The sequence below is a fragment of the Nelumbo nucifera genome, chromosome 5 (assembly GCF_055504915.1).
Source record: "Nelumbo nucifera cultivar China Antique chromosome 5, China Antique-T2T, whole genome shotgun sequence".
In the NCBI taxonomy this organism is placed as follows: Eukaryota; Viridiplantae; Streptophyta; class Magnoliopsida; order Proteales; family Nelumbonaceae; genus Nelumbo; species Nelumbo nucifera.
The window spans coordinates 32,511,841-32,535,457 of record NC_142653.1 but is presented as its reverse complement, the minus strand read 5'-3'; the positions used below and the strand labels follow the sequence as shown (position 1 = coordinate 32,535,457).

At 39.6% G+C, this 23,617-nt stretch overlaps 1 protein-coding gene across 8 annotated transcripts in view; it reads right to left on the bottom strand.

Annotated features, from left to right (window-relative positions):
• The window catches only part of LOC104599963 (protein GIGANTEA-like), an 83,220-nt gene that overhangs the window by 9,467 nt on the left and 50,136 nt on the right, over positions 1-23,617 (bottom strand). For all 8 annotated transcript variants that reach the window (XR_016076213.1, XM_088887600.1, XM_010262722.3 and 5 more), the window contains 4 exons: positions 6,359-6,599; positions 6,124-6,277; positions 5,085-5,294; positions 1,863-3,416 (listed from right to left, as the gene is read on the bottom strand). Coding sequence is in view for 7 of the 8 variants with exons in the window: in XM_088887600.1 (XP_088743726.1) it covers positions 1,863-3,416; positions 5,085-5,294; positions 6,124-6,277; positions 6,359-6,599 (2,159 nt within the window). In the remaining variant the exon portion in view is untranslated. The remainder of the gene's footprint in view (positions 1-1,862; positions 3,417-5,084; positions 5,295-6,123; positions 6,278-6,358; positions 6,600-23,617) is intronic.

Sequence of the window (23,617 nt, the reverse complement as noted above, 5' to 3'; positions counted from 1 at the left end):
CCTTCTTCCCTACTCATTGTGTTTTTCAGGACTTGAAATCTTAAAGGACGATTGGAAGTAGCCATGAGGTGAATGGAATATACTTGTTGGAGACTTTTGCCCCTGTGGCTGAAATGACTTCAGTTTGGGTTTTGCCATCTCTGGCTGCTACTTTTGATTGGCCACTTCATCAATTTGATGTTAAAAATGCTTTCTTGAATGGAGACCTCCAGGGGTGTATGGGGAGGAGATGCAAGGGAAATTGTGTAAATTGAGGAAGTCTCTTTATGGCCTCAAGTAGTCTCCTAGATCCTGGTTTGAGAGATTTTGGGCTGCCCTTGTTACTTTTGGTTACGTACAAACTCAGTATGATCATACCCTATTTGTTAAGAGGAAAGTTTCCTTGGTAACCCTTCTAATTGTTTATGTTGATGACATTGTGGTTATTGGTATTGATGCTCAGGAAGTGTTTCATCTCAAAAGGTTTCTTAACACTGAGTTTGAGATTAAACATTTGGGTGAACTTAGATATTTCTTGGGAATTGACGTTGCTCGGTCTAAGGATGGTATCTTCGTTTCTCAATGTAAGTATGCCCTTGATCTATTTATAGAAGCTAACAAACTAGGTGGTAAACCAGCATCCATTCCTATAGACCTCAATCACAAGCTCTCAACTATTGATGGTTGACTACTGACTGATAGGGGAGTGTTCTAGAGACTGCTTGGGAAATTATTATATCTTTGCATGGCTCGGCCAGATATTTCCTTTGCAATTAGTGTCATTTATCAGTTCATGCATTCTCCCAGAGATGCACATTTAGCAGCTGCAGAGAGGGTTCTGTGTTACTTGAAAGGAACTCTAGGGAAGGGTATCTTGTTTGATAAACATGGACACATGAAGTTAGAAGCATATGGTGATGCTGATTGGGTTGGATGTATTGATGATAGGAGATCCACTTCAGGTTTTTGTGCTATGGTGGTAGGGAACATTGTGTCATAGAGGAGTAAGAAGCAATTTGTAGTGGCTAGATCCTTGGCTGAAGCAGAGTACAGGGCAACAACACATGGAGTTTTAGAAATTTTGTGGTTAAGATCATTTTTAAAAGAATTGGGTATTGTTTGTGAGAAGTTAATGATGCTATATTCTGACAACCAGTCCAATAAAAAAAAAATATATTCTAACAACCAGGTTGCTATCAACATTGCACATGATGCTGTTCAACATGACAAAACTAAGCACATAGAGGTTGATAAGCATTTTATATGGGAAAGAGTTGCTTCAGGAGAAGTCTACCTACCATTTATTGCTTTTGAAGAACAGTTGGTTGATGTTTTAACAAAAGGTGTTCCTAAAGGAAAGCTGATTCACTATATAAGCAAGCTAGGCATGATTGATATCTATCCTTAGCTTAAGGGGGAGTGTAGAGAGACTAGGCCAAATGGGCCCTATCCCATCAGTATTTATTATTAGTTCTTTCTAGTTGCTTTGTTTGCTAATGGGCCTTTCCTCTATGGGCCTGTTAATTCCTTTTGTGCTTTTTAAGTATGTTGATGAACAGGCCGCCCACTTAAGGGCAGACTTGTAATTTGCTCAATCTTAGTAAGATTAATAAAAGACAAGAGAGGTGGAACAGGAGACCATGGAACACTTCTTTTTTCCCTTCTCCATCTTCTTGTTTTCTTGTTCTTTCTTTTTCTCTCTTTGTTATAATCTGAAAATATTTTACAGATTTTTATTGGACTGAATCACATTTGTTTTTGTGAAAAAATTCCAATATTTTCATTTTAGAAATCTATTTTGTTTTTTCATTTACATCAACCAGAAAAAACTTGAACAACCTTAGAACTAGCCACATGTGTATGTCAGTGTAGATGAACAGTACCTGCCTCCACCCCTGATGAGCAGAAGTGCTTTCGGCACTTGGCTGTGTTTCTGGGGATGCAATTAACTTGTGCCACAAAAGTGAAACAACAGAGAAGCACAATTCTTGTTTCTCCGCAAGCACAGATCTTAGAAGAACTTTTGCACTGCAATTAAGTCCTATATGCCTGTCCATTGTCAGGAAATGGGCCAAATCGGAAGCGTCCATTGAAAAATTTTCTATACTTTTTGCCATTGTATTCACAATTCTGTCATTTGAAAGTGATGCTTTCTCACATTTTAGGAAGCTTTTTGAATGAGTTGAATCATTATCACCTTCAGGCCAACTAGTTGATGATGACTCTGATTTGAAGCAGTTAGTCTTCGAATAATTTACTTGTTTTCTACCAGTGTTACATACTGAGGAATCTTTCCATAATGGTGCCTGTACCAAGTGTGCTGCTAGGGGCTCTGCCTTCACAGCAATGGATGCAACAGCTTTTCCATGAATATCAATGAGGTTATAAAGAGAAGATGCTCGGGTGTAAATCTCATTGTCCCACTTGCACTGCATCAGGATAGAGAGAGCATGCATACAAACCTTTGAACGTCTGAAAAGTTCAGAAACATGAGCAGCAACCATGGCTGCAGCAACAATCTCATTTGAACTATAACTCCATGAGGTGCCAACAGAAGATGGCTTCAAAGAAAAAAGTGCCTCTAAAATTCTTAATATCCTATGAGTATGAGAAATTGCTGCTCCCATACCATTACGCAAGTCATTAGATGATCCATTTACTTTTTCATGCTTGGGTGTGCTTGATGCATCTTTAAAATTTGAGCGTTTATCACTTTTTAAAATCAAAGGACACAGCTGCAGTTCACAAGCTAAAGCACAAATAGCAGCAAGAACATAAGAATCAAATGCTGCAACAGGCCCTTGTCTTTTCACTTTTCTAGTTCTCACCTCCCCATTTTTCTCATTTATCACCTGAGAGTCCTCAGTAACTTCATTTGTAGGATAAATATCATCACATCTTGGTCTCTTACTCCCATTAGGCTGAGCTTCATGACTGACACACACAGTTAACACAACAAACAGAAGGCGTGAAGCAAGATCTATGGAGGCACGTGATTCTAAAAATAGTGAATGAACCATAGTACGAAGTTCTGCCACAGCAAGGTTCTTGGAGGCAGACCCAATGTTAAGCAAAAATCTTGATTTCCTTATTTGTTCTCTGGAGGATTTGGGAGGAAATGTTCTTCGCAGAATTGCTTCCACTGTAGCAACAAATATCCTCATAAGGCATGCTTCAGATGGACTACCACGAGGAAGATATTCTAACACTTTCAGCAGTGGTAAGTACAGGTTCCATGATAAAACAGGAGGTTGCAGTGGGGTTGCAACAATTATCTCTGGCAAATCAACAGCTGAGGAGCTTAATGGAATCAGGCCATAAGCAACCTCCCAGATGGTACAAATTCTCCATTCAACCTCAGGGCCATGGGCACAAAACATAGATGCAATCCCTTGGGCTGTGGCTTCAATAGTGGCTTCTGCTCCTGGCACTTCTATCTGCTTGGAAGACACTTTCACATATTTTAATGACAGTTCCATCAAACTGACTTGGAAAATCAAGCAGACATGAGGACAATGACATCAAAATGATGAAATAATTACAGCCAGGTAAATTATAGGGTAAAATATAAAAACATCCCCTTGGTTTTCTGACAATCACAAAAACCCCCCTTGTTTTGACTGTAACAAAAATCTCCCCTATAGTTTTGAAAAAACACACAGTTACCTCTCTTTCTTACTGAGGTAATGCATTTATTTTTAAAATACCAGTTTTACCCTTGGGGTCAAGCTGACGTTCAACCACCGTCTTCAAATGAACTGTATTTTCTATTTAGTTCTATTTTTGAATTCATGCCTATCTTTTGCTTTAGCTTCCAAGCATTTCTTTTTGTTTGCTGCAAATTCATCATTTTTTCTCCAAAATCTCCATTGCCCACCTTGTTGGAACACCTCCTCGAATAAAAAGTCACAAGATATGGTTGTGAATTGTGATAGAAACAGAGCTGCTCCATTGTGGCCTCTAACTATTTCGAATCTTGTCACCTCTATTCCACAATTGATGTATCCACCTAAAAACGTCATGGAATTGATGGAGGGTATGCGGCAGCATCCTCGCAACTTTGATGGATTGGATTATCATCAACTGTGCTTCCAAAAGCATGAGGCAAAATGAACCCCACATCCAAAGTCAGAGAATAAGATCCATGACAAGGGGAGGTAGTGGCCTTACAACAAGTCCAATGGGCTAGGACTTATCAGTAGTTGAGCTCCTTTGTCTCAGAGACATCTCTAACTTCCCAAGAACGTGGAGGACTAATATGTTGATCAGTTGGGACAGCACATAACATGAAGGCCATGAATGTATCGTCAGTTCAGAGAGAAATCTAAGAGTGTGAGAACATGGATTCTAACTAGAAAAGAAATAACTTTGGACACAGATTGATGGGTCATCCAGCAGCAAATGATATTGCGGAAAGGCCATTTCCAAGACTTGACTGGAAACATTTGCTGATGAGAGTGGTTTGGGAACCAAGTATAGAAGAGAGGCATGTGCTGAGGAATTAATGGACCCAGCACTAGGAGATGGCTGCTTCCCAGTGGTAAATCGTGGTAGTAGAAGGCCACATCCAAAAAATAAGAGGGGGGGGGGGAATTAGCTGCTGTTGAGAGTGGTTGGAGAAACATGAAAGATGAATATAGAAGAACAAAGTGTGCCAGGAAGGAGTTAGTAGATGAACAACCTTTTGAAGTTGTACCAGATGGAGTGGGGAGGTGGGATGAGTTCAATTTGAACTTGGGCAAACCTGGTTTTGGAGGGAATTTTAGAGGTAGAAGGATACCATCTGTAACAGAGGAGAACAAGCATGAGAAAACGAAATCAATTCTTCATTTTTGTTTATTTATTTGTTATTAAAGTTAATCAGGTAGAATGTCAGCTTGACTCGAGGGTAAATCTGATATTTGAAAATGCATTACGTCAGTACGAAAGGAAGGTAACTCTACATGTTTTCAAAACTACTGGGGAGGTTTATGTTACAGTCAAAACACAAGGGAGGTTTATATGATTGTCAGAAAATCCAGGGGATGTTTTTATATTTTATCCTAAATTATATTGAATCCTTAGAATGTAAGAGTCATGTACAAATAATAAATGGACTTAATTACCTGTTTCCGATGGCATGAAATATAACCACCCAGAGGTTCATGTTGAACCTCAACTCCTTCAGCTTGCCTCAGTGGAGGAAAAAGCAATGCATGCTGTGAAAGTATACGAAAAAGTAAAGCTGCTGCTGCATCTGCAGCAATACCTGCTCGCATGGACATTGCAATCCCAATTGCACGCAAGAAATGCAAATGCATCCAATTCCTTGGGAGCTGTATCAAGAAATCAAGACAACAAAGAACATACGGAAGAAATACAAAACAAAGGCTGCACTTTTCTCATGGTATTATAATATTATCATTCCGGTACTAAAAAGAGTAAAACAAGTGAAATGCAACTAACAAACTAAAGGGGAAATGGAGTTTAACTGGTACTTCCATGAAACAACTCTTATTAGGTAAAAAATGCGAGATGAGGTCAACCCAACAATGGAAATAAGACTTGAAGTAAGTACGCCCAATAAAACCAGGAACTGTCACTCAGCTAAGGCAGAATTGCTTGAAAGCACTAAGTTATCAATTGACCTAACCAACAAAGGCAGTAGTTGCTTTTCTATTCCTGCCTTCCAGGAACACCATAAACATTCCATTTGACTACGAGTACTACTATTGACTTAACCAAACCTCAGAAACACTTAGAAAAAATGTACATAAAGAGATGGACAACTCCCTCCCCATATTCAAAGTTCAAAGATTCAATATCTAAACGTGGATACATGAGTTACATGATCCATCACCTTTCCAAGACTTCACCACCCTAATCCAATTTAGAGTGGATGTTGTCTACTTTATGAATCTGTCCAACACCAGCTTAATATAATTCCCTTAGACATCCTGCATTATGAGGTTTTCATAGGAACCTTGGATCTCCCAAGAACATGGAGTTCAAGACATAAAATAAACATCACCCCTAGCGAAAACTTATCAGGAAAAACAATCTAATTCTATTTGTGCAAATGCATCTATTCAGCATGATATTCATCATGCAAGCTATATGTAGTTAAAACAAGCATATTGGGAGGTTGTGCCCTTTGGGCCTTACCCTCATGCCACCAGATGCATAATCTTCAGCTGCCCTAAGGAGCTCAACAAGTTGTACAGCAGCATCAAGTGCATCTGGAGCCCATGATGGTGGTGCTTCTAGAAGTCCAAGCAGAAGTCTCTGAGTAGCACTTGGGGTAGCAACTGCATAATACCTAATGAGGAGAAAAAAACAGCTATTAGAAATATTATTATGGAAAAAGCAGTGAGAAACAATGAAAGAACTAGATATCTACCGATGGAATAAGCGTGCATATGGCTCAAGAGCTGGCAATCCAGCCACTAAGTGCTCATCGAGAGGTGTTGTTGGAGGAGGAAGCAAAAGTGCAGGTACAGCAGCTGCTGTTAAGGTAGCAGTTTCATAGCGAGCAACTTCCTCATCACAGACACTTAATATAACAGCTGCACCATTAGCAACAGCCCACCTTGGAGTTGATGGAATAAACTGAGGATGCTTTCCAGATCCACCACCACATACTAAAAAGCAAATACAATTACAAACAGTGAGACTTGACTTTGTAGTCAAAATGCAAAGCATATTAACATAATAAATATCCTGGTCAAAAACATTATTATAGTGAAGAGACACCTTAATCAAACAGAGAAGCATCCAATTCAAAAACACCCCATCCCCCACCCCCCCACCCCCGCCCCAAAAAAAAGAGATACAACTAGGGGAGAGATAATTCATAACAAGGGAGATTGAGGAGGATGTCACCCAAAGAATTAGAGAAGGATAGGCAAAAAGGAGGGGTACATTTGGACTTTTATGTGATAGGGGAACTATGTTGTATGGATCAGAGAATTGGGCAGTCAAGCAACATGTCCGCAAAATGAATGTGGCAGAAATGCGAATGTTAAGATGGATGAGTGGGAAAACTAGAAAGATAGGATTAGGAATGGACTTACCATAGGAACCTGGGAGTAGCTCCAATAGATGATAAATGAGAGAGAGTAGACTAAGATGGTTTGGCCATGTGCATCAAATACCTATTGCACTAGTTAGAAAAAGAGATTTGTTACACATTGAAGGGGCTAGAAGAGCTTGCTTGGGGTAGACCAAAGAGGACATGGGTAGAAGTAGTAAGAAATGATTTAATCACTAAAAAATTCAACAGTGAATATGGCATTGAATAGAACAGATTGACAAAACAGGATTCATGTAGCTGACCCCATATAGTTGGGACAAGGCATGGGTGATGATGATGATGAGAATAGGCAAAGACACCATAAAATCATTAGTACAAACAATATCAAGAGCAAATTAGGGCATAAATTCAAAGAAAGTAACATTGGAACAGACAAAGGACTTTCTAAAAGTAGGATTGTAACACTTATTTCTATTCTTTGTACAAGGATGGCCAAGAAACACATTTTACAGCCTTGACATCCAATTTATACCTGGACCAAGGAGTTGAACAAAATAGACACAACCCAAGATACGTGGAGCCAAAGGAAAAGGAGATTGCGAAGGAAAAAAACAGAGTATTATTATGCAGAATAGATGATGGCATTCTATTAATTAAAAAAATGCAGTAAGAACTAGATGTAAAAGACAAGAACTTCAATGAAGAATGCTTCTAAGTGAAATTGCAGCCTTAAACCCTCACATCCACAAATCTGCAGCACCTAGAAACCAAAAACACCTGACCATGATGGAGTACAAATAACCTCTCCTAATAGCAATCGATCAGGTCTGTTATCTCTTTTGGATGATCGAATATATAGACAAATCATCAAAAGACCCACTTTTGGGCCAAGAGACCAAAATGATGGCATATCAACTAGAATGCCTTGTTAAAGGGGATCTCTTCTTGTCCAAAGGTAAAATCTATTCTGAGCAATAAATGCCAGAGGTTAGGTCCAAATCAATTCTACCCCTTCCAAGATCTCAGGTAGCAAGAACCAGCATTTGGTTATGTCCTTATCAAATTACCATAAAAATAAAATAAGCATAACGAAATGATTGATAAATTGAAACAAAAGTTTTTGTCTGCATTGTGTTTAAACATAATATCATAGCACATTTCATTAAGATATAGGTGGTTTTTGAAGTCCATGGCTTTTCTTAGGCTCACGGGAAGCACAAATTATTGTAGAAGGACAACCTTGTGAAGAGGCCCTAGCCAAAGCTGAAATCTGGGCAGTCATCAGAGGTCTCAGAAGATTCCTCTCTCTGGGGGATACTCAGGCTATGTTATTTTCAGATGCAAAAACTGTTTTATCTAAAATGAAAGGAACCACAGGAAACACCAGTTGGTGTGAACAATCTCTATACAATGACATCAAATATCTTATATCTCTTTTTGATAGTATTTTGTTAGTTTATGTTTGTAGGAAGGAAGTAGTGTTAGTTTTTCAATCAGACATGGTTTACTTCCTGAAATAAAAAGAAAGAGAGAAGAAGGGAGCAAGAAGAAGAGAGAAAGAGAGGAGATGATGAAGAGATGGTTCAGCTGGTCTCCAAAGAGAAAAATCTGTCTCCCAGCCGACCAGAAATAATGTGTGTGTGTATATATATATATATATAGAGAGAGAGAGAGATAGAGAGAGAGATAGAGAGAGAGATAGAGAGAGAGAGAGAGAGAGAGAGATTTCAAACTTTAAGCACAAAGACCTTTCTACCCCTCTTTATGTATGGGGCACTCTACTCAACCTCAAACACAATAGATAAAATAACTTAAAGTAAAACATTATGAAATGACTCAAATACCCCTAGACTGTCGTCTCTAACATTCCCCCTCAATCTGGTGAGTATATATCATATAATCCCAGCTTGTTATGTACATAATCCACTTTTCCTCAACTCAACCCTTTTGTAAACAAATCAGCCCACTGACTCCCTGTGTTCACATATAATGTATTTATCACTCCATTGAGCACTTTTCTCTTACAAAATGATAGTCAGCTTCTATGTGTTTTGTTCTCTCGCGGAAAACTGGATTATGCGATGTGAACAGCAGCTTGGTTGTCACAATGCGACTTCATAGTATTGTTGAGTGTATACCCAATCTCTTGGAGGAGGTTCATTAATCACACTAACTCACTATCATACAACCAATTCGTACAAGAGAAGAGAACACAATTCTGGGGTGAAAAACTGAATCAATTGATCCCTCCCCAAGATAACATATATATATATATATACATAAAAGTTCTCACAGGACTAAAGAAGAAAATAACAAGAAGGAAAATACAATACAACAGGGACTACAGAATAAGATACATCATTGGGACTCTACACACTCCCCCTCAAACTAATGCAAAGGCAATAACATCAGTTTGCCCACAAGGAATAAATGTCTGAATCTCATCATGGACTTTGTGAAGATATAAGCAACTTGCGCATTGAAGGCGGCATGAGGGAGAGAGATAGAGCCAACAAGAAACAAGTCTCAGATAAAGTGGCAATCCACCTCAATGTGCTTTGTCCTTTCATGAAAGACAGGGTTAGAAGCAATCTTTATAGCAATAGTGTTGTTTGTATACAGAGGGATAGGAGTAGAGGAGTGACCGAGTTCCCTAAATAGAGATTGAAGTCAAACAATTTCACTACATACAAATGACATTTCCTTGTACTCTACTTCTGTAGATGACTTGGAGATAGTTTGTTGTTTCCACCACTTGGTAGTGGAATGCCGTGTGTCAGGGCAGCCTGCCCAATCTGCATCAGCATAGGCCCTCAATTGGATAGGGGAGGACGAAGAGAAGAATAGTCCCTGTGATAAAGTGTCCCGAACATAGCTGATAATCCGATATACAACAATCAAATGGGGGATGGGGTTGATGGGGGGCAGAAACAAACTGACTTACAACCTGAACCGCATGTAAGATGTCAGGACGAGTCATAGTGACATAGACGAGAGACCCCACAAGTTGTTGATAGTCAATAAGTAAGGAACCTTTTGACTTGGACAATTTAACATTCAGCTCCAAGGGAGTATCAACCTGTTTATCATCAGCAAGGCTGGCCAACTTAACAAGATCAAAGGCATACTTGTGTTGGCAAATGAAATATCCTTGGTGATTCCTTTGAACTTCAAGTCCTAAGAAATAGGTAAGAGGACCCAAATCCTTCATGTGAAAGTAACTCTGAAGAAGAAACTTGAGGTCTTGAATTCCCTCTCTATCATCTTCAGTCAACAACATGTCATCCACATACAAGAGGAGAATTGTAATACCCTGGGATCTTTTCTGAACAATAAGAAGTAATTAGAAGCACTTCAAGCTTCAAGCTTTAGCTAACCACTCAATTGACCTAGGGGCATTTTTGGAATTTTACAATGGGGCCTCAAGGATCTAAAACCATAGGTATATAGAGCCCAAAAATCCAAACCTAACGACACCAAGATCACTGAAATTCGATACTATTTATTCCATATTAAGACCCGAAGTCAGAACCGATTCCGCTTGTCCGATCGGAGTCATTTTAATCCTTAACCTCATTTCACGTCAAATCAAAGATCCAACACCATAGATACGTAGAGCCCAAAAATCCAAGTCCGATGAAACCAAGATCACCCAAATCCGACATCGTTTACCCCTTCATCTTAAGACCCGAATTTGGAACTGATTCTGATTGTCCAATCGGAGTCATTTTGATCCTTAACCTCATTTCATGTACATCCAAGTCCGATGACACCATGATCACCAAAATCTGACATCATTTACCCCATCATCTTGAAAACCGAAGCTAGAACCAATTCCGATTGTTCAATCAGAGTCATTTTGATCCTAAACCTCATTTCACGTCAAATCAGAAATCCGAGACCATAGGTACGTAGAGCCCAAAAATCCAAATTCGACAACACCTAGATCACAGTCACCTAGACCCAACACCATTTAGCCATTCATCCTAACACCCAAAGCTAGAACTGATTCTAATCGTCCGATCGGGGAATTTTGATCCTAAACCTTATCTCACATCAAATCAGAAATCCGAGACCATAGGTATGCAGAGCCCAAAAATCCAAATCCGACAACTCCAAGACCACTCGAATCCAACACCATCTTAAGACCCGAAGCCGAAACCGATTCTGATCGTCCGATTGGGGTTATTTTGATCTTGAACCTCATCTCGCATCAAATCAGAAATCCAAAACCATAAGTATGTAGAGCTCGAAAAATCCAAATCCTATGACACCAAGATCACCCGAATCCAACACCGTTTACCCCTTCGTCTTAAGACCCGAAGCTGGAACCGATTTCAATTGTTCGATCAGGGTCATTTTGATCTTTAACCTCATCTCACGTCAAATCAGAAATTCGAGACCATAGGTATGTAGAGCCCAAAAATCCAAATCTGATGACTCCAAGATCACTCAAATCCAACACCGTTTACCCCTTCGTCTTAAGACCCGAAGACGGAACTGATGTCGATCGTCCGATCGGGGTCATTTTGGTCTTGAACCTAATCTCACGCCAAATCAGAAATACAAAACCATAGGTACATAGAGCTTGAAAATCCAAATCCGATGACACCAAGATCACCCAAATCCAACACCGTTTACCCCTTCATCTTAAGACCCAAAGCTGGAACAGATCCTGATCGTCCGATTGGGATCATTTTTTATCCTGAACCATATCCCACATTAAATCTGAAATCCAACCTTGGAGATGGATAGAGCTCGAAATTCCGAGTCTAACAGTACTAAGGTCGTCCAATTCCGACACTGTTAACCCCTCCATCTTGAGACCCGAAGCTAAACTCTACTCAAGTCTTCTATTTGGTATCCTCTTCACTACAACTTTGAACCTAAGGCATCCCACGACCAGAACTTCCTCCCATACTCTAGAACTATCTTAAAATTCAAGATTTAACCAGCTAAGGAGCTTTCAATCAATCAAGGCAATCTCCTAAACTTGAAATGTTCAATTTAGGTAAATTGGTGAAATTTTCCTCTTATTGCCTTGATTGAGAGAATCTCCCCCAAAGCTGTCTTGACAGCCCCTTCCCTTATTCATTTCCTTCCAAAAAAAAAAGTAATTTAAACCTCAGCCCTTGATCTCCCTTGTCTCCCTATTTCAGCTCCTCCATTCCCTTGTCAAAAATCTATAAATACTCCCCTTCCTCATTAGGACTCTTCACGCTAGCAAGTTGTGTGTGCCATAGTTCTATATCCTATCTCTTCTAACAAGTTAAGCATATACTTCCTCAGATAAAAATTTATGTCATGCTTCAACCTTGCAACTTCTAGGCCCAAGAAGTATTTCAGTTTGCCGAGGTATTTGTATGAAGGTGATCATGCAAAAAGCCCTTCAATTAATCAACCCCCAACTTATCACTACCTGTAATGACAATGTCATCTACATAAACCACAACTAGAACCTTTCCAGCTTTAGAATCATAGCTGAACATCGAATAATCAACTTGACATTGCTTGATACCAAAATCTTTAACTACCTCATTGAATCTACCAAACCAAGCATGCAAAGATTTTTTCAGTCCATAAATTTCCTTCTTAAGTTTGCACTCCTTACCATCCTCCCCTTGAGCAACAAACCCTGGTGGTTGCTCCATACACACTTCTTCACTAAGATCACCGTGTAGTAAGGCATTTTTAATGCCAAGTTGAAATAGGGGCCAATCATACATAGTTGCTAAGGATATCAACTTACGAACTGAGCCAATCTTGGAAACAAGATAGAATGTCTCTATATAATCTACACCATACAACTAAGAGTACCCTTTCGCAACCAACCTAGCCATTAGGCACTCTATTCTTCCATCTAGCAAGTATTTGATGGTATACACTCACTTACAACCTACAACATGCTTACTAGGAGAAAAAATGGTGAGCTCCCACATGTGATTGTGATCAAGGGCTGAGAGTTCTTCTTCCATTGCTTGACGCCACTTTGGGAAGATAATAGCTTCCTGGACATTCTTAGGAATATAAACAAAAAACAAAAGGGAAATAAACTAATGATGGGAAGCAAAAAAAATGAGAGAAACATAGTTAGAAATAGGATGCAAAGTACAACTATGTTTACCTTTTCGCAAGGTAATGGGAAGGTTAAGGTCAAATTGAGAGGGCACCATAGGGTTAGAAACAACTATTGGATCTATTAACGGAGAAGAAATTAGAGGAGCCAGAATTTGTCCATGTGTATACGCGTGCCTAATCTGAAGTCGCTTAGTTAGAACCTGCAATGAAGTGAAGACTTGGGAGAAACAAAAATAAGAGGAATGGGGTTATCAATAGAAATTGGAAGTGGAAGCACATGAGATGAAGAAGAAACATCACTACTTGTAAAGAACGAAATAGATTCAAAGAAGGTAATATCAGGGCACACAAAAGAACATTGAGAAGAAGGATTATGACGCTTACAGCCCTTCTGCGTTTGAGAGTATCCAAGAAAGATACACTTTGTAGAGCGTGCATCTAACTTGTCCGTTCCTAGGCGTAGATTATGAACAAAGTATACACACCCGAAAACCTTGGGAATAAGGGGAAAGGGAGACAAATGTAGGAAACAAAACTAAAAAGGGAGATTGACCTTTAAAGATAGACAATGGCATTTGGTTAATGAGAAAACAAGTTATAAGAACAACATCACTCCAAAAACGTTTAGGAACACTCATATGATGCAAAAGGACCGAGTAGTTTCAAGCAGATGACAGTTCTTGCGTTCAACCACCCCATTTTTTTGAGGTGTATAAGTGCAAGAGGTTTTTGATGGATGATTCCGTGTTGTTCTAAGTATTCTTGAAACAGGATATAGAAATATTCTTTCCCATTATCAAAACGAATAATATAATCAAGATAATACAATCCACCGGCTTCATGCCCTCCACCAATCTTCATCCCCGTCTTGAGATCCTAAAAATACAAGAGACAGGAAAGAAAGTTATAGAAAAATTTAGAGATTTGGTCAATTTGCTAATAAACATAAGATTGAAAGGGAATTTGGGCACATACAAAGCTGAAGATAAAGATAATGATGCAATGTCTACATTGCCAACACCACAAATGAGAGAGGTAGAACATTAGCTAAAGTAACTGTTTGTGATGTAGAAGATGGAGAAAGGGAGGAAAACAAACCTGGAGTCCTAGTCATATAATTGGTAGCTCTAGAATCCATAATCCAGGGTGAAATTTTGGAAGCCAGACAAGCCATACTTGAGTAGGGAAGAGTAGTCATATTCTGTTGGGAAGTAGCCTAAAGAAACCTTTCATACTCATCACCTCCTTCCCAAAAGCACTAGTAGATGTAGAAGGTGCTTGGTCAGTCAGCTGGGTATCAATTGCTTCACCACCGCATCTAGTACACTTACTAGGCCCATAACTACTACCTCCACCATGACCTCCCCTTGAGTCTCGACCTCCATTACATCCACCACCACGACCTCCCTAAACTCTGCGACCTCCTCATTTATTTCCATGGCCTCCTCCTCTCATCACTACAAAGGCTGATCTATTTGAAACCGTGGAACTCTTTGAAGACCCAATATTAATCATATATAGTCGTGCAAACACCTCTCAAGAGAGGGAAGAGTAGAGCCTCTTAGAATCTGAGCTCTACTGGTTCGTTCATACTCAACCTTCAAACCCACTACAAATCTAGTCACATCCAGTTGCTCTCTTTGTTTCTGTTGAATTTTAACATCTAATGTCAAAGGATGATAGATATTTAGCTCATTTTGAAGGTTCTCATACTAGCATAATACTCCTCAAGTGTTTGATTTCCTTGTTGTAGATTAAAATATTCTTGATAGAGCTGATATACGCTTGTAGTATTATCTTGCCCAAAATAAAGCTTCTTGACATGGTCTCACATCTCCTTAGCTGTATCAAGAAACAAAAAATTCACATTGATTTTGGGTTCCATACTATTCCATAACCATGTTATTATTTGTACATCTTCTTGTTCCCAATCACTATATCCTTGGGAAGTTGAGGGCGTAGTTGTCAAGGTGGTGCCTAGGTGTCAGCTAGGCGACTAAGCGGTTTTACAGTGTCGCCTCACCCAAACGCCTGGTTTTGTATACTAGGTGACAGCCTAGAGACTTAGGCGAGCCCCTAAATAAATTTAAGAATTTTTTTTCATATTTATTATTCTGATATTTTTGTTGGCTATATATTGTTTTAAAATAGAACTGGTTACATGTTAACATTTTATTATTAAGCCAATACTAATAGAATACATTGTTCATTTGTTTTGTTGTCTTGCAAGGGTTTTTGCTTGACTGAAGAGGGAGGAGAACAGAAGGCTTCCAGCTCCATCTCCAGCCCAACTTCCAGCTTCAGTTCGTAAGTTTCTTCTTCTTCTTCTTCTTCTTCTTCTTCTTCTTCTTCTTCCAGCCCAGCTTCAGTCATTTTTTGCTTTTTTTTTTTTCAAAAAAATAGGGGCTCCCCCCCTATACTCCTCCCTTCCTCCACAGCTCCACTCATTCGCCCCTGACTATTCTCAATTGCTAGTCTCGATCTCTTTTGTTTTGAAAAAATAGGGGCTCCACCCCTATATTCCTCTTTGCCCTTAATCCCCTCCTCCTCCTCCTCTTCTTCTTCTTCTTCTTCCCCTTCTTCTGCCCCTATACTCCTCTCCTCCCTTCCTAGTTCCTGCATTTATTTCTTTTTTTCAGTTTTCAAATAGAAACAGTCGAACCACACTCTTCTCTTCTTAAATTCTTCTTCTTCTCATTGAATAAAATTAGGATGTTTTGTACTCTTATTTTTTTTATCAGTTTTTTATTGTAAATTTACAATGCTTTTTTTTTTATTTATTATTGATTTTTTTTTGTGTGTGTTAAAGGAAAAATGAGAAAAGAGAGAGCACTCAAGGACAATGTTCAACATTCACTTCAAACTCAAAGGTATGTCTTTGACTCTTTATGAATTTAAAAAATATTTTTAGTACTTATTAGTTTAGTTTTATAGTGTAGTTGCCTAGTTGGTTTAGACTCCTTTTTATTGAAAATAATATATTTAATGTTGAACATGAAGTCATGAATACATGCTAATTGCTAAATTGATAATATTTTATATTTTTCGCTTTTTACATGAAATTTATACTCATTTGAATGATTTATAGTGTTAATAGTTAGTGTACATGCTTGCTAGTTAGCACACAAAACCAATAAAATAGCTTAGAAAAGCATAAATAAAGTAAAAACTAAGAAAACTAACATTTTAAAATTCCAATGCCTAGGCGCCCTGTGGTCGCCTAGCCTCACCTTGGCACCTTGAAAACTATGATTGAGGGTTTTTCCTCTTTCACATGTTTCACCTTCATAGCTCTAAGAAAGACCTCCACTGACTTGGCCCATAGCACACAATTCTCACCATTTAGCTTGATAGATGTCATTTGTACATTCAGAAAATTAGGGGGAATCATAACACTGGATTTTTTTATCACTGTTCTCTCCAAGGGTTGCCATGGGTATATAAAAAGAAAGAAAAACTCACTTCACAACACCACACTATACCACAACCAATCAACTACAGCTAGAACATGTGTTGTAACTGATTTCATCACTATACTCACACCTATCACTCACTTCTATTAACATGAAATGCACGGAAATCTACTTCTTATGCATACCTATTAATAGGTCGACTACAAGAAGTCCAAAAATTCACAACTGTGACTTTTTAGATCATTGAAACACCCCACATGAACTATTGCACATAAACTGATCATTGACAGTCCCTCTTCGATACATCGATTAGAAGGTTTCTCTAAAACTCCACTAAAACAGCACTTTCTGCTACAAGTCAAAAACTGAGATTGAGAGCATCCAATGAAAATTTTCTAAATTTGTCAAACCAAGCTTTGAGGGACTGCTTGAGCTCGTACAAAGACTTCTTCAGCAAGCAAACTTTCCCTACATTGTTAGGAAGGCTTATCCCTAGGTGGTAAGTCCATATAAATTTCTTTCTATAGGTCCCCATTAAGAAAGACATTCTTCACATCCATATGATATAAAGGCCAAGAGTAATGGGCAACAAGAGACATGACCACCCAAATAGAGTTCATTTTAGCAACAGAAGCCAATGCTTCCAGATAATCAATACCATAGGTCTAAGTGTATCCTTTGGCCACAAGCCAACCCTTGCACCTCTCAATTGAATCATTTGCCTTGTGTTTAATAGTGTACACCCACTTGCACCCAACAAGAATTTTATCCTTGGGACAAGGAACAATCTCCCAAGTTTGGTTCTTTATTAGAGCCTCCATCTCTTTATTCATAAATTCCTTCCAATGAGGGAACTACGTTGCCTCTGTAATACTACGAGGGATGGAAACAAAAGAAATGTCAAAAATATATGCACAATAGGAATGTGAGAGAGCATTAGAACATGCCCTCTTTCCCTTTCAAATAGCAATAGGAAGATCAAAGTCAAGATCAATAACAAAATTGTCAGGGGGTTCAAGATTATGTGAGTTGAGGAGATGAGATTATGATGGGCATTTAGCTCCAAGAGCCACCCTCTTACAGTGCTTGATGAATAACTGCTGCTAGGACTGAGGCCGATACATAGGAGGAGGAGAAGAAGGAATAACATTGTTACAAGGATGAGAGGAAGGAGGAGGAGGTATAGGGACAAGAACATGAAGACAAAAGTCCTATCTTCACTTGCATTCTGCCCCCTGAAGAGAAGGACGTTATGATTGGAAAAAGGACTCCAGAAAGGTAACATCCTTAGAAACATATCTCTTTTGAGAATGGGAGACAAAAGAAATAAAAGAATATATAAGGTACAACAGGGACTATGATAGTACAATACATCAAAATTCTCAACAGGATCATCTCTGGAAAGCTTTGTGTTCCCTACACACCGTCAAAGATGTAGCTAGCTAATGTTTTAATGAAAGGTTTCCATTCAGTGAAGTTCCATGGTTTGAGAAGAAAAACAGTCCCAAAAGAATAAAAAAACTGATTAAAACAAGGGGAAAAACAAAGGAGATAGCAGCAGCAAGAAGAAGGGTTGTTTGTACATCATTGCTTCCTCTAATCCTTTCATTAAAAATGATTAATCACTAATTATCAAAAAATTACAAGTAAGTCCTTAGTGGGGCAGCTAGTTAATTAAAACAAGAGAAAACTAATGCTAATTATATAAGCATTGTGGGCTATGGGACATTTGGCCCATCTTCTCTACACTCCCCCTTAAGCTGAGCATAGATGTTAATCATGCCCATCTTGCTTGTATCATGTTGTAGCTTCGCCTTGGAGACTCCTTTGGTAAGAATATCAACTAACTGTTCTTCAGATGCAATGAAAGGTAGGCAAACTTCTCTAGAAGCCACTCTTTCTCTAATGAGATTCTTGTCAACCTCAATATGCTTCATTCTATCATGTCGTACTATTGTGGGAAATGTTAATGGCAACATGATTGTCACAATACAGCATTAGTGGTATGCCATACTCAACACCTAATTCCTCTATTAGGGATCGAAACCAAAGTAACTCAAACTCCATAAGCCATAGCTCTATACTTTGCCCCAGCTGAAGACCTAGCAACCACTGATTGTTTCTTGCTTCTCCAAGAAACAATATTGCCTGCTACCATACTACAGTATCCCGAAGTTGACCTCCTATCATCAATGTTGCCTACCTAGTTAGCATCTATATAGGCCTCCAGTTTCATATGACCATGTTCAGTAAAAAAAATATCCTTCCCCAGAGTGCTCTTCAAGTAACATAAAATCCTCTCTTCCGCTGCCAATGTATCTCTGGGAGCATGCATTAATTGGCTAATGCAGCTAATAGCATATGCAATGTTAGGACGAGTCATACAAAGATATGGCAATTTCCCTAGTAACCTTTGAAACACTCCCTTATCCTCCCCCATCAAAGGCAAAAAGCTTGTGACTCATATCAATACCACTGGTCTTGCACCCATTTTACTTGTTTCAGTGAGCAAGTCTAGCACATACTTGTGTTGAGAAATAAAGATTCCATTTTTAGACCGAACCACTTCAATACCTAGGAAATACCTCAATTCCCCTAGGTCTTTGATCTCAAACTCTGCGTGAATGAAGGATTTAAGGTTATCAATCCCTATCACATCAGTGCCAATCACTTGTCATCCACATAGACTATAAGGTATACCACCAATAAACCTCTCCTCTTCACAAAGAGGGTATGGTCAGACTGAGTCCGTATGTAACCAAATTTAACAAGAGCAAGAGCAGCCCTAAACCTTTCAAACCAGACTCTAGGTGTCTGTTTGAGCCCATAGAGAGACTTCTTCAGCTTGCACAACTTACCCTCCATGTCTATGCCATACATCCCTGGTGGAAGAGACATATAAACCTCATGTAATTCTCCATTCAGGAAGGCATTCTTCACATCTAGCTAATAGAGGGGTTAGTCTGAACGAGCTACCAAAGATAGTAGGACCCTCACAGAGGTCATCTTCGTAACAGGGGCAAAAGTCTCTAAGTAGTCGATCCCATAAGTCTGTGTGTAGCCTTTTGCAACCAATCGAGCTTCATATCTCTCAATAGAGCCATCAACATGATATTTGATGGTGTACACCCATTTACAGCCCATAGGATCCTTCCCTTCAGGCAAATCAACCACTTCCCATGTGCCATTCTTGTGTAGAGTCTCTATCTCGGTTCTTATAGCATCCCTCCATTCTGGAATAGAGAGAGCTTCTGATATAGACCCGAGTATAAAGCTAGAAGCAATAGAGGAAAGAAAGGAATAATATGAATGAGAAAGAAGGCCATAGGAAAGATGTTTAGAAATGCAAAGTGTGGTACACTTTCGCTTACCTTTCCTTATGGCAATAGGGACATCAAGGTCTGGGAAGGGAGGCTACAAGGGTGTGACCTCAGTACCTGTTGTCACTTTAGCAATTGGAAGTGTAGGAGGCTCATGTGGTGTAGAGGAAACAAACTACTCATTCCTGGCTTTTGCCTTTGGTACCACCTGTGAATAGAAAGAAGACGAGGAGGCAATGGAAGAGGAACAAGAGTAGTGAAGGGATCCAGAGATGATTGTTCCCTCTTGGACTCAATAGAAGAAGACTCAACAGGAATAGGAAGGGGGAGTGCAAACAACTGTGACAAATACCCCCCCTGAGAACGATGCTCCCCTTGAAATGAACCATAGAAAGGAGTGGACTCGGCAAAAGTGACATCCATGGAGACATAATGAGTTCCACTACTAGGATCAAAACAGCAATAACCCTTCTATGTGGAGGCATAACCAAGAAAAATGCACTGATGGGCCTTCGGTTCAAATTTATGTCTCTGGGTACTAGAAATGTTTACATAACAAGTGCATCCAAAGACACGAAGGGGAAGGGGAAGGGGACAAAGGTCCTTATTTGAATAAAGAAGATTAAAATGAGACTTAAAGCCCAAAACTCTGGATGACATACGATTGATTAGATATGTTGCAGTGAGAACAACATCCCCCCAAAACTTTGTAGGAACATGTGAGGCAAAAAAATGCTTCTTGCAATTTCAACTATGCGACAATTCTTCCTTTTAGCTACTCCATTTTGTTCCTGTTGAGTCTTTTTCTCAAAGTATTCTTTTGCATTATTAAACCTAAATATCTTGATTCTTGTATCAAACTGGGTAAGAACAAATTCATGAAATTGCCTTACAAGCTTGGAAATGAAAGCTGAACCACTATAGTCGAAGTAGCAGAAAAGAGGAGAAGAAGAAGAGATGTTGGAATGTCGAACTGTCCTTGCCAGTCGACCGTGCTATTATTTATATTTGAATGTAGTACAAGATACAAGAAAGTACTGGAATGCCCCTGATTAGTGATGGGACACCCAGTTAACTTAAAACATTAAACAGGCTTAGGCCCATTAACACAGGCCCAGTTACAGGGTAACTTAAACTTAAGTATGGGCTAATAAGAACTCTTATCAGCCGAACACTCATACAAAGAGACATCATTCTAACATTCTAACACTCCCCCTCAAGCTAAGCATGGATATCAATCATGTTTAACTTGCCAAGTATGTCCCTGAACTTTGTTGTTGCCAGTCCTTTAGTCAATACATCTGCAATTTGCATCTCTGATGGAGTATAAGGCACACAAAGTTCTCCTGAAACAATTCTCTCTCTGACAAAGTGTCGATCAATTTCAATATGTTTTGTCCTGTCATGCTGCACGGGGTTGTTGGCAATGTTGATAGTAGCTTTATTATCACAATACAGCCTGAGAGGACTCTTAGTCTTAATACCAAGTTCATTAAGAAGAGTTATGAGCCATAACAGTTCAGCAACCCCGTGTGCCATAACTCGGTGTTCTGCCTCTGCACTTGATCTAGCCACAACATTCTACTTCTTACTGCGCCATGTGACCAGGTTTCCCCCCAAGAATGTATAGTAATCTGAGGTTGATTTTCTGTCTCCAACAGACCCAGCCCAATCAACATCAGTGTAGGCTTCAATTTCAAATCTGCTGTTTTTCCTGAATAGAATTCCTTTCCCTGGGCAAGTCTTCAAGTATCTGAGAATTCTTTCCACTGCTCTCATATGAGGGATCTTTGGTGAGTGCATGAATTGATTGACAACATGCACTGCATAGGCAATGTCTGGCCGAGTAAGGGATAAGTATATCAGTTTTCCTACCAATTTTTGGTACCTCTCTTTATCACAGTATTCCTCACCCATTGATTCTTGTAGTCCATGGTTCGGTTCTATTAGAGTGTCTGCTGGCCTGCACCCCATCATGCCTGTTTCCTCTAGGAGATCTAGCACATATTTCCGCTGACATATGTAGATTCCTTCTCTTGATCTAGCAACTTCAATCCCAAGAAAATATCTCAGATTTCCCAGGTCTTTGATCTCAAATTCTGAAGCTAAGAACTCCTTCAGCCTCTTCATCCCTTCCACATCATTTCCAGTAATCACCATATTATCCACATAAACAATGAGAGCCATAAGTTTGTCATCCTGTCTCCTTATAAACAATGTATGATCTGCACTGCTCTGAGTGTACCCCACTTTCTTCATGGCCATACAAAGTCTCTCAAACCATGCCCGGGGAGACTGCTTCAAACCATATAATGCTTTCCTTAGTTTACACACCTTCTTTCCAACATCATAGCCAGGAGGAGGTTCCATGAATACCTCTTCATGAAGATCACCATTTAGGAAAGCATTCTTCACATCCAGCTGATGGAGATCCCAAGAGAAATTTGCTGCTAGTGACAGTAGAACCCTGATTGTGTTGAGCGTTGCTACTGGAGAAAAGGTTTCCTTGTAGTCAATTCCTTCCTTTTGTGTAAATCCCTTTGCCACAAGTCTGGCCTTGTACCTCTCGATTAACCCATCTTCCCTGTGCTTTATTGTGAATACCCACTTGCACCCAACAGTGCCTTTCCCCTCTGGTAGGTCCACCAATTCCCACGTTCTTGCTTTCATTAGGGCTTTCATCTCTTCATTCATGGCTTCTTTCCACCTTGGATCAGATGCCGCCTCAGAGTACCTGGAAGGGACACATACAGAGGAAAGAGCAGACACAAAAGAGTGATAGGCAGGAGATAAGTGTGAGTAAGAAACATAATCAGCAATGGGATGCCGGGTGGTACAAGAACGAACAGGCTTACGGAGAGCAATAGGAAGATCCAAATCCGAAGTGAGTGAGTCAGAATTACCTTGGATTGTAGAGACAGATTGATCTGAGTTCAACTGGTTGCAATCATGAGATTGAGGGCCCTTCTTCCTTCTGTTGTATGTAAGTATTTCTTTCTCTTGCCTACTAGAACCTTCAGGAGCATCTGCTGTATCAGGAGAAGTAACTGGCACAGTGGGAGCCTCACTAGGTTGACCTGGAATGTCACAGCTAGGAGTAGTGGAAAGTGATGAAAGGGGAACAAAAAGGAAGGAAGAATGAGAATCCTCTTCCAGCCCACAAGTCTCCCCCTGAAGAGGATTCTGGGAAGACTGGAAATAGGGTTGAGACTCAAAAAGACATCTCTGGTGACATTTTTTCTTGGAGACAGGATCATAACACTTATACCCCTTTTTGTGTAGAAGAGTACCCCAAAAATATTCCCTTTGTAGCCTTGGGATCCAGCTTGGTTTTCTTTGGATCCTTCACATGTATGAAGCATGTACAGCCAAAACCCCGTAGAGGAAGAGGAAATTCTGGAAAAGTGGGACACAAAACAGAGAAAGGAGTCTTCATACCCAATACCTTAGATGGCATCCGATTTATCAGGTATGATGCAGTGAGTATAGCATGAGACCAATATTGCTTGGGCACTTTGTGCTGGAAAAGTAGGGCTCGAGCTGTGTCTCCAATAGGTGCCTGTTCTTGCGCTCAGCAACCCCATTTTGCTGAGGGGTGTAAGCACATGATGATTGGTGTAACATGCCTGCATCTTCCATGAATGAGTTCAGGGATCTTTCAAAGTACTCCGCTGGATTGTCCGACCGAAATTGCTTAATCTTCTTCTCAAATTGTGTTTCAATCATCTTGCAAAAAATCATGGTTATCCGTGGAACTTCATCACGTCCTTTTAACAGATAAATCCAAGTGCACCGAGAATAATGGTCAATAAAAC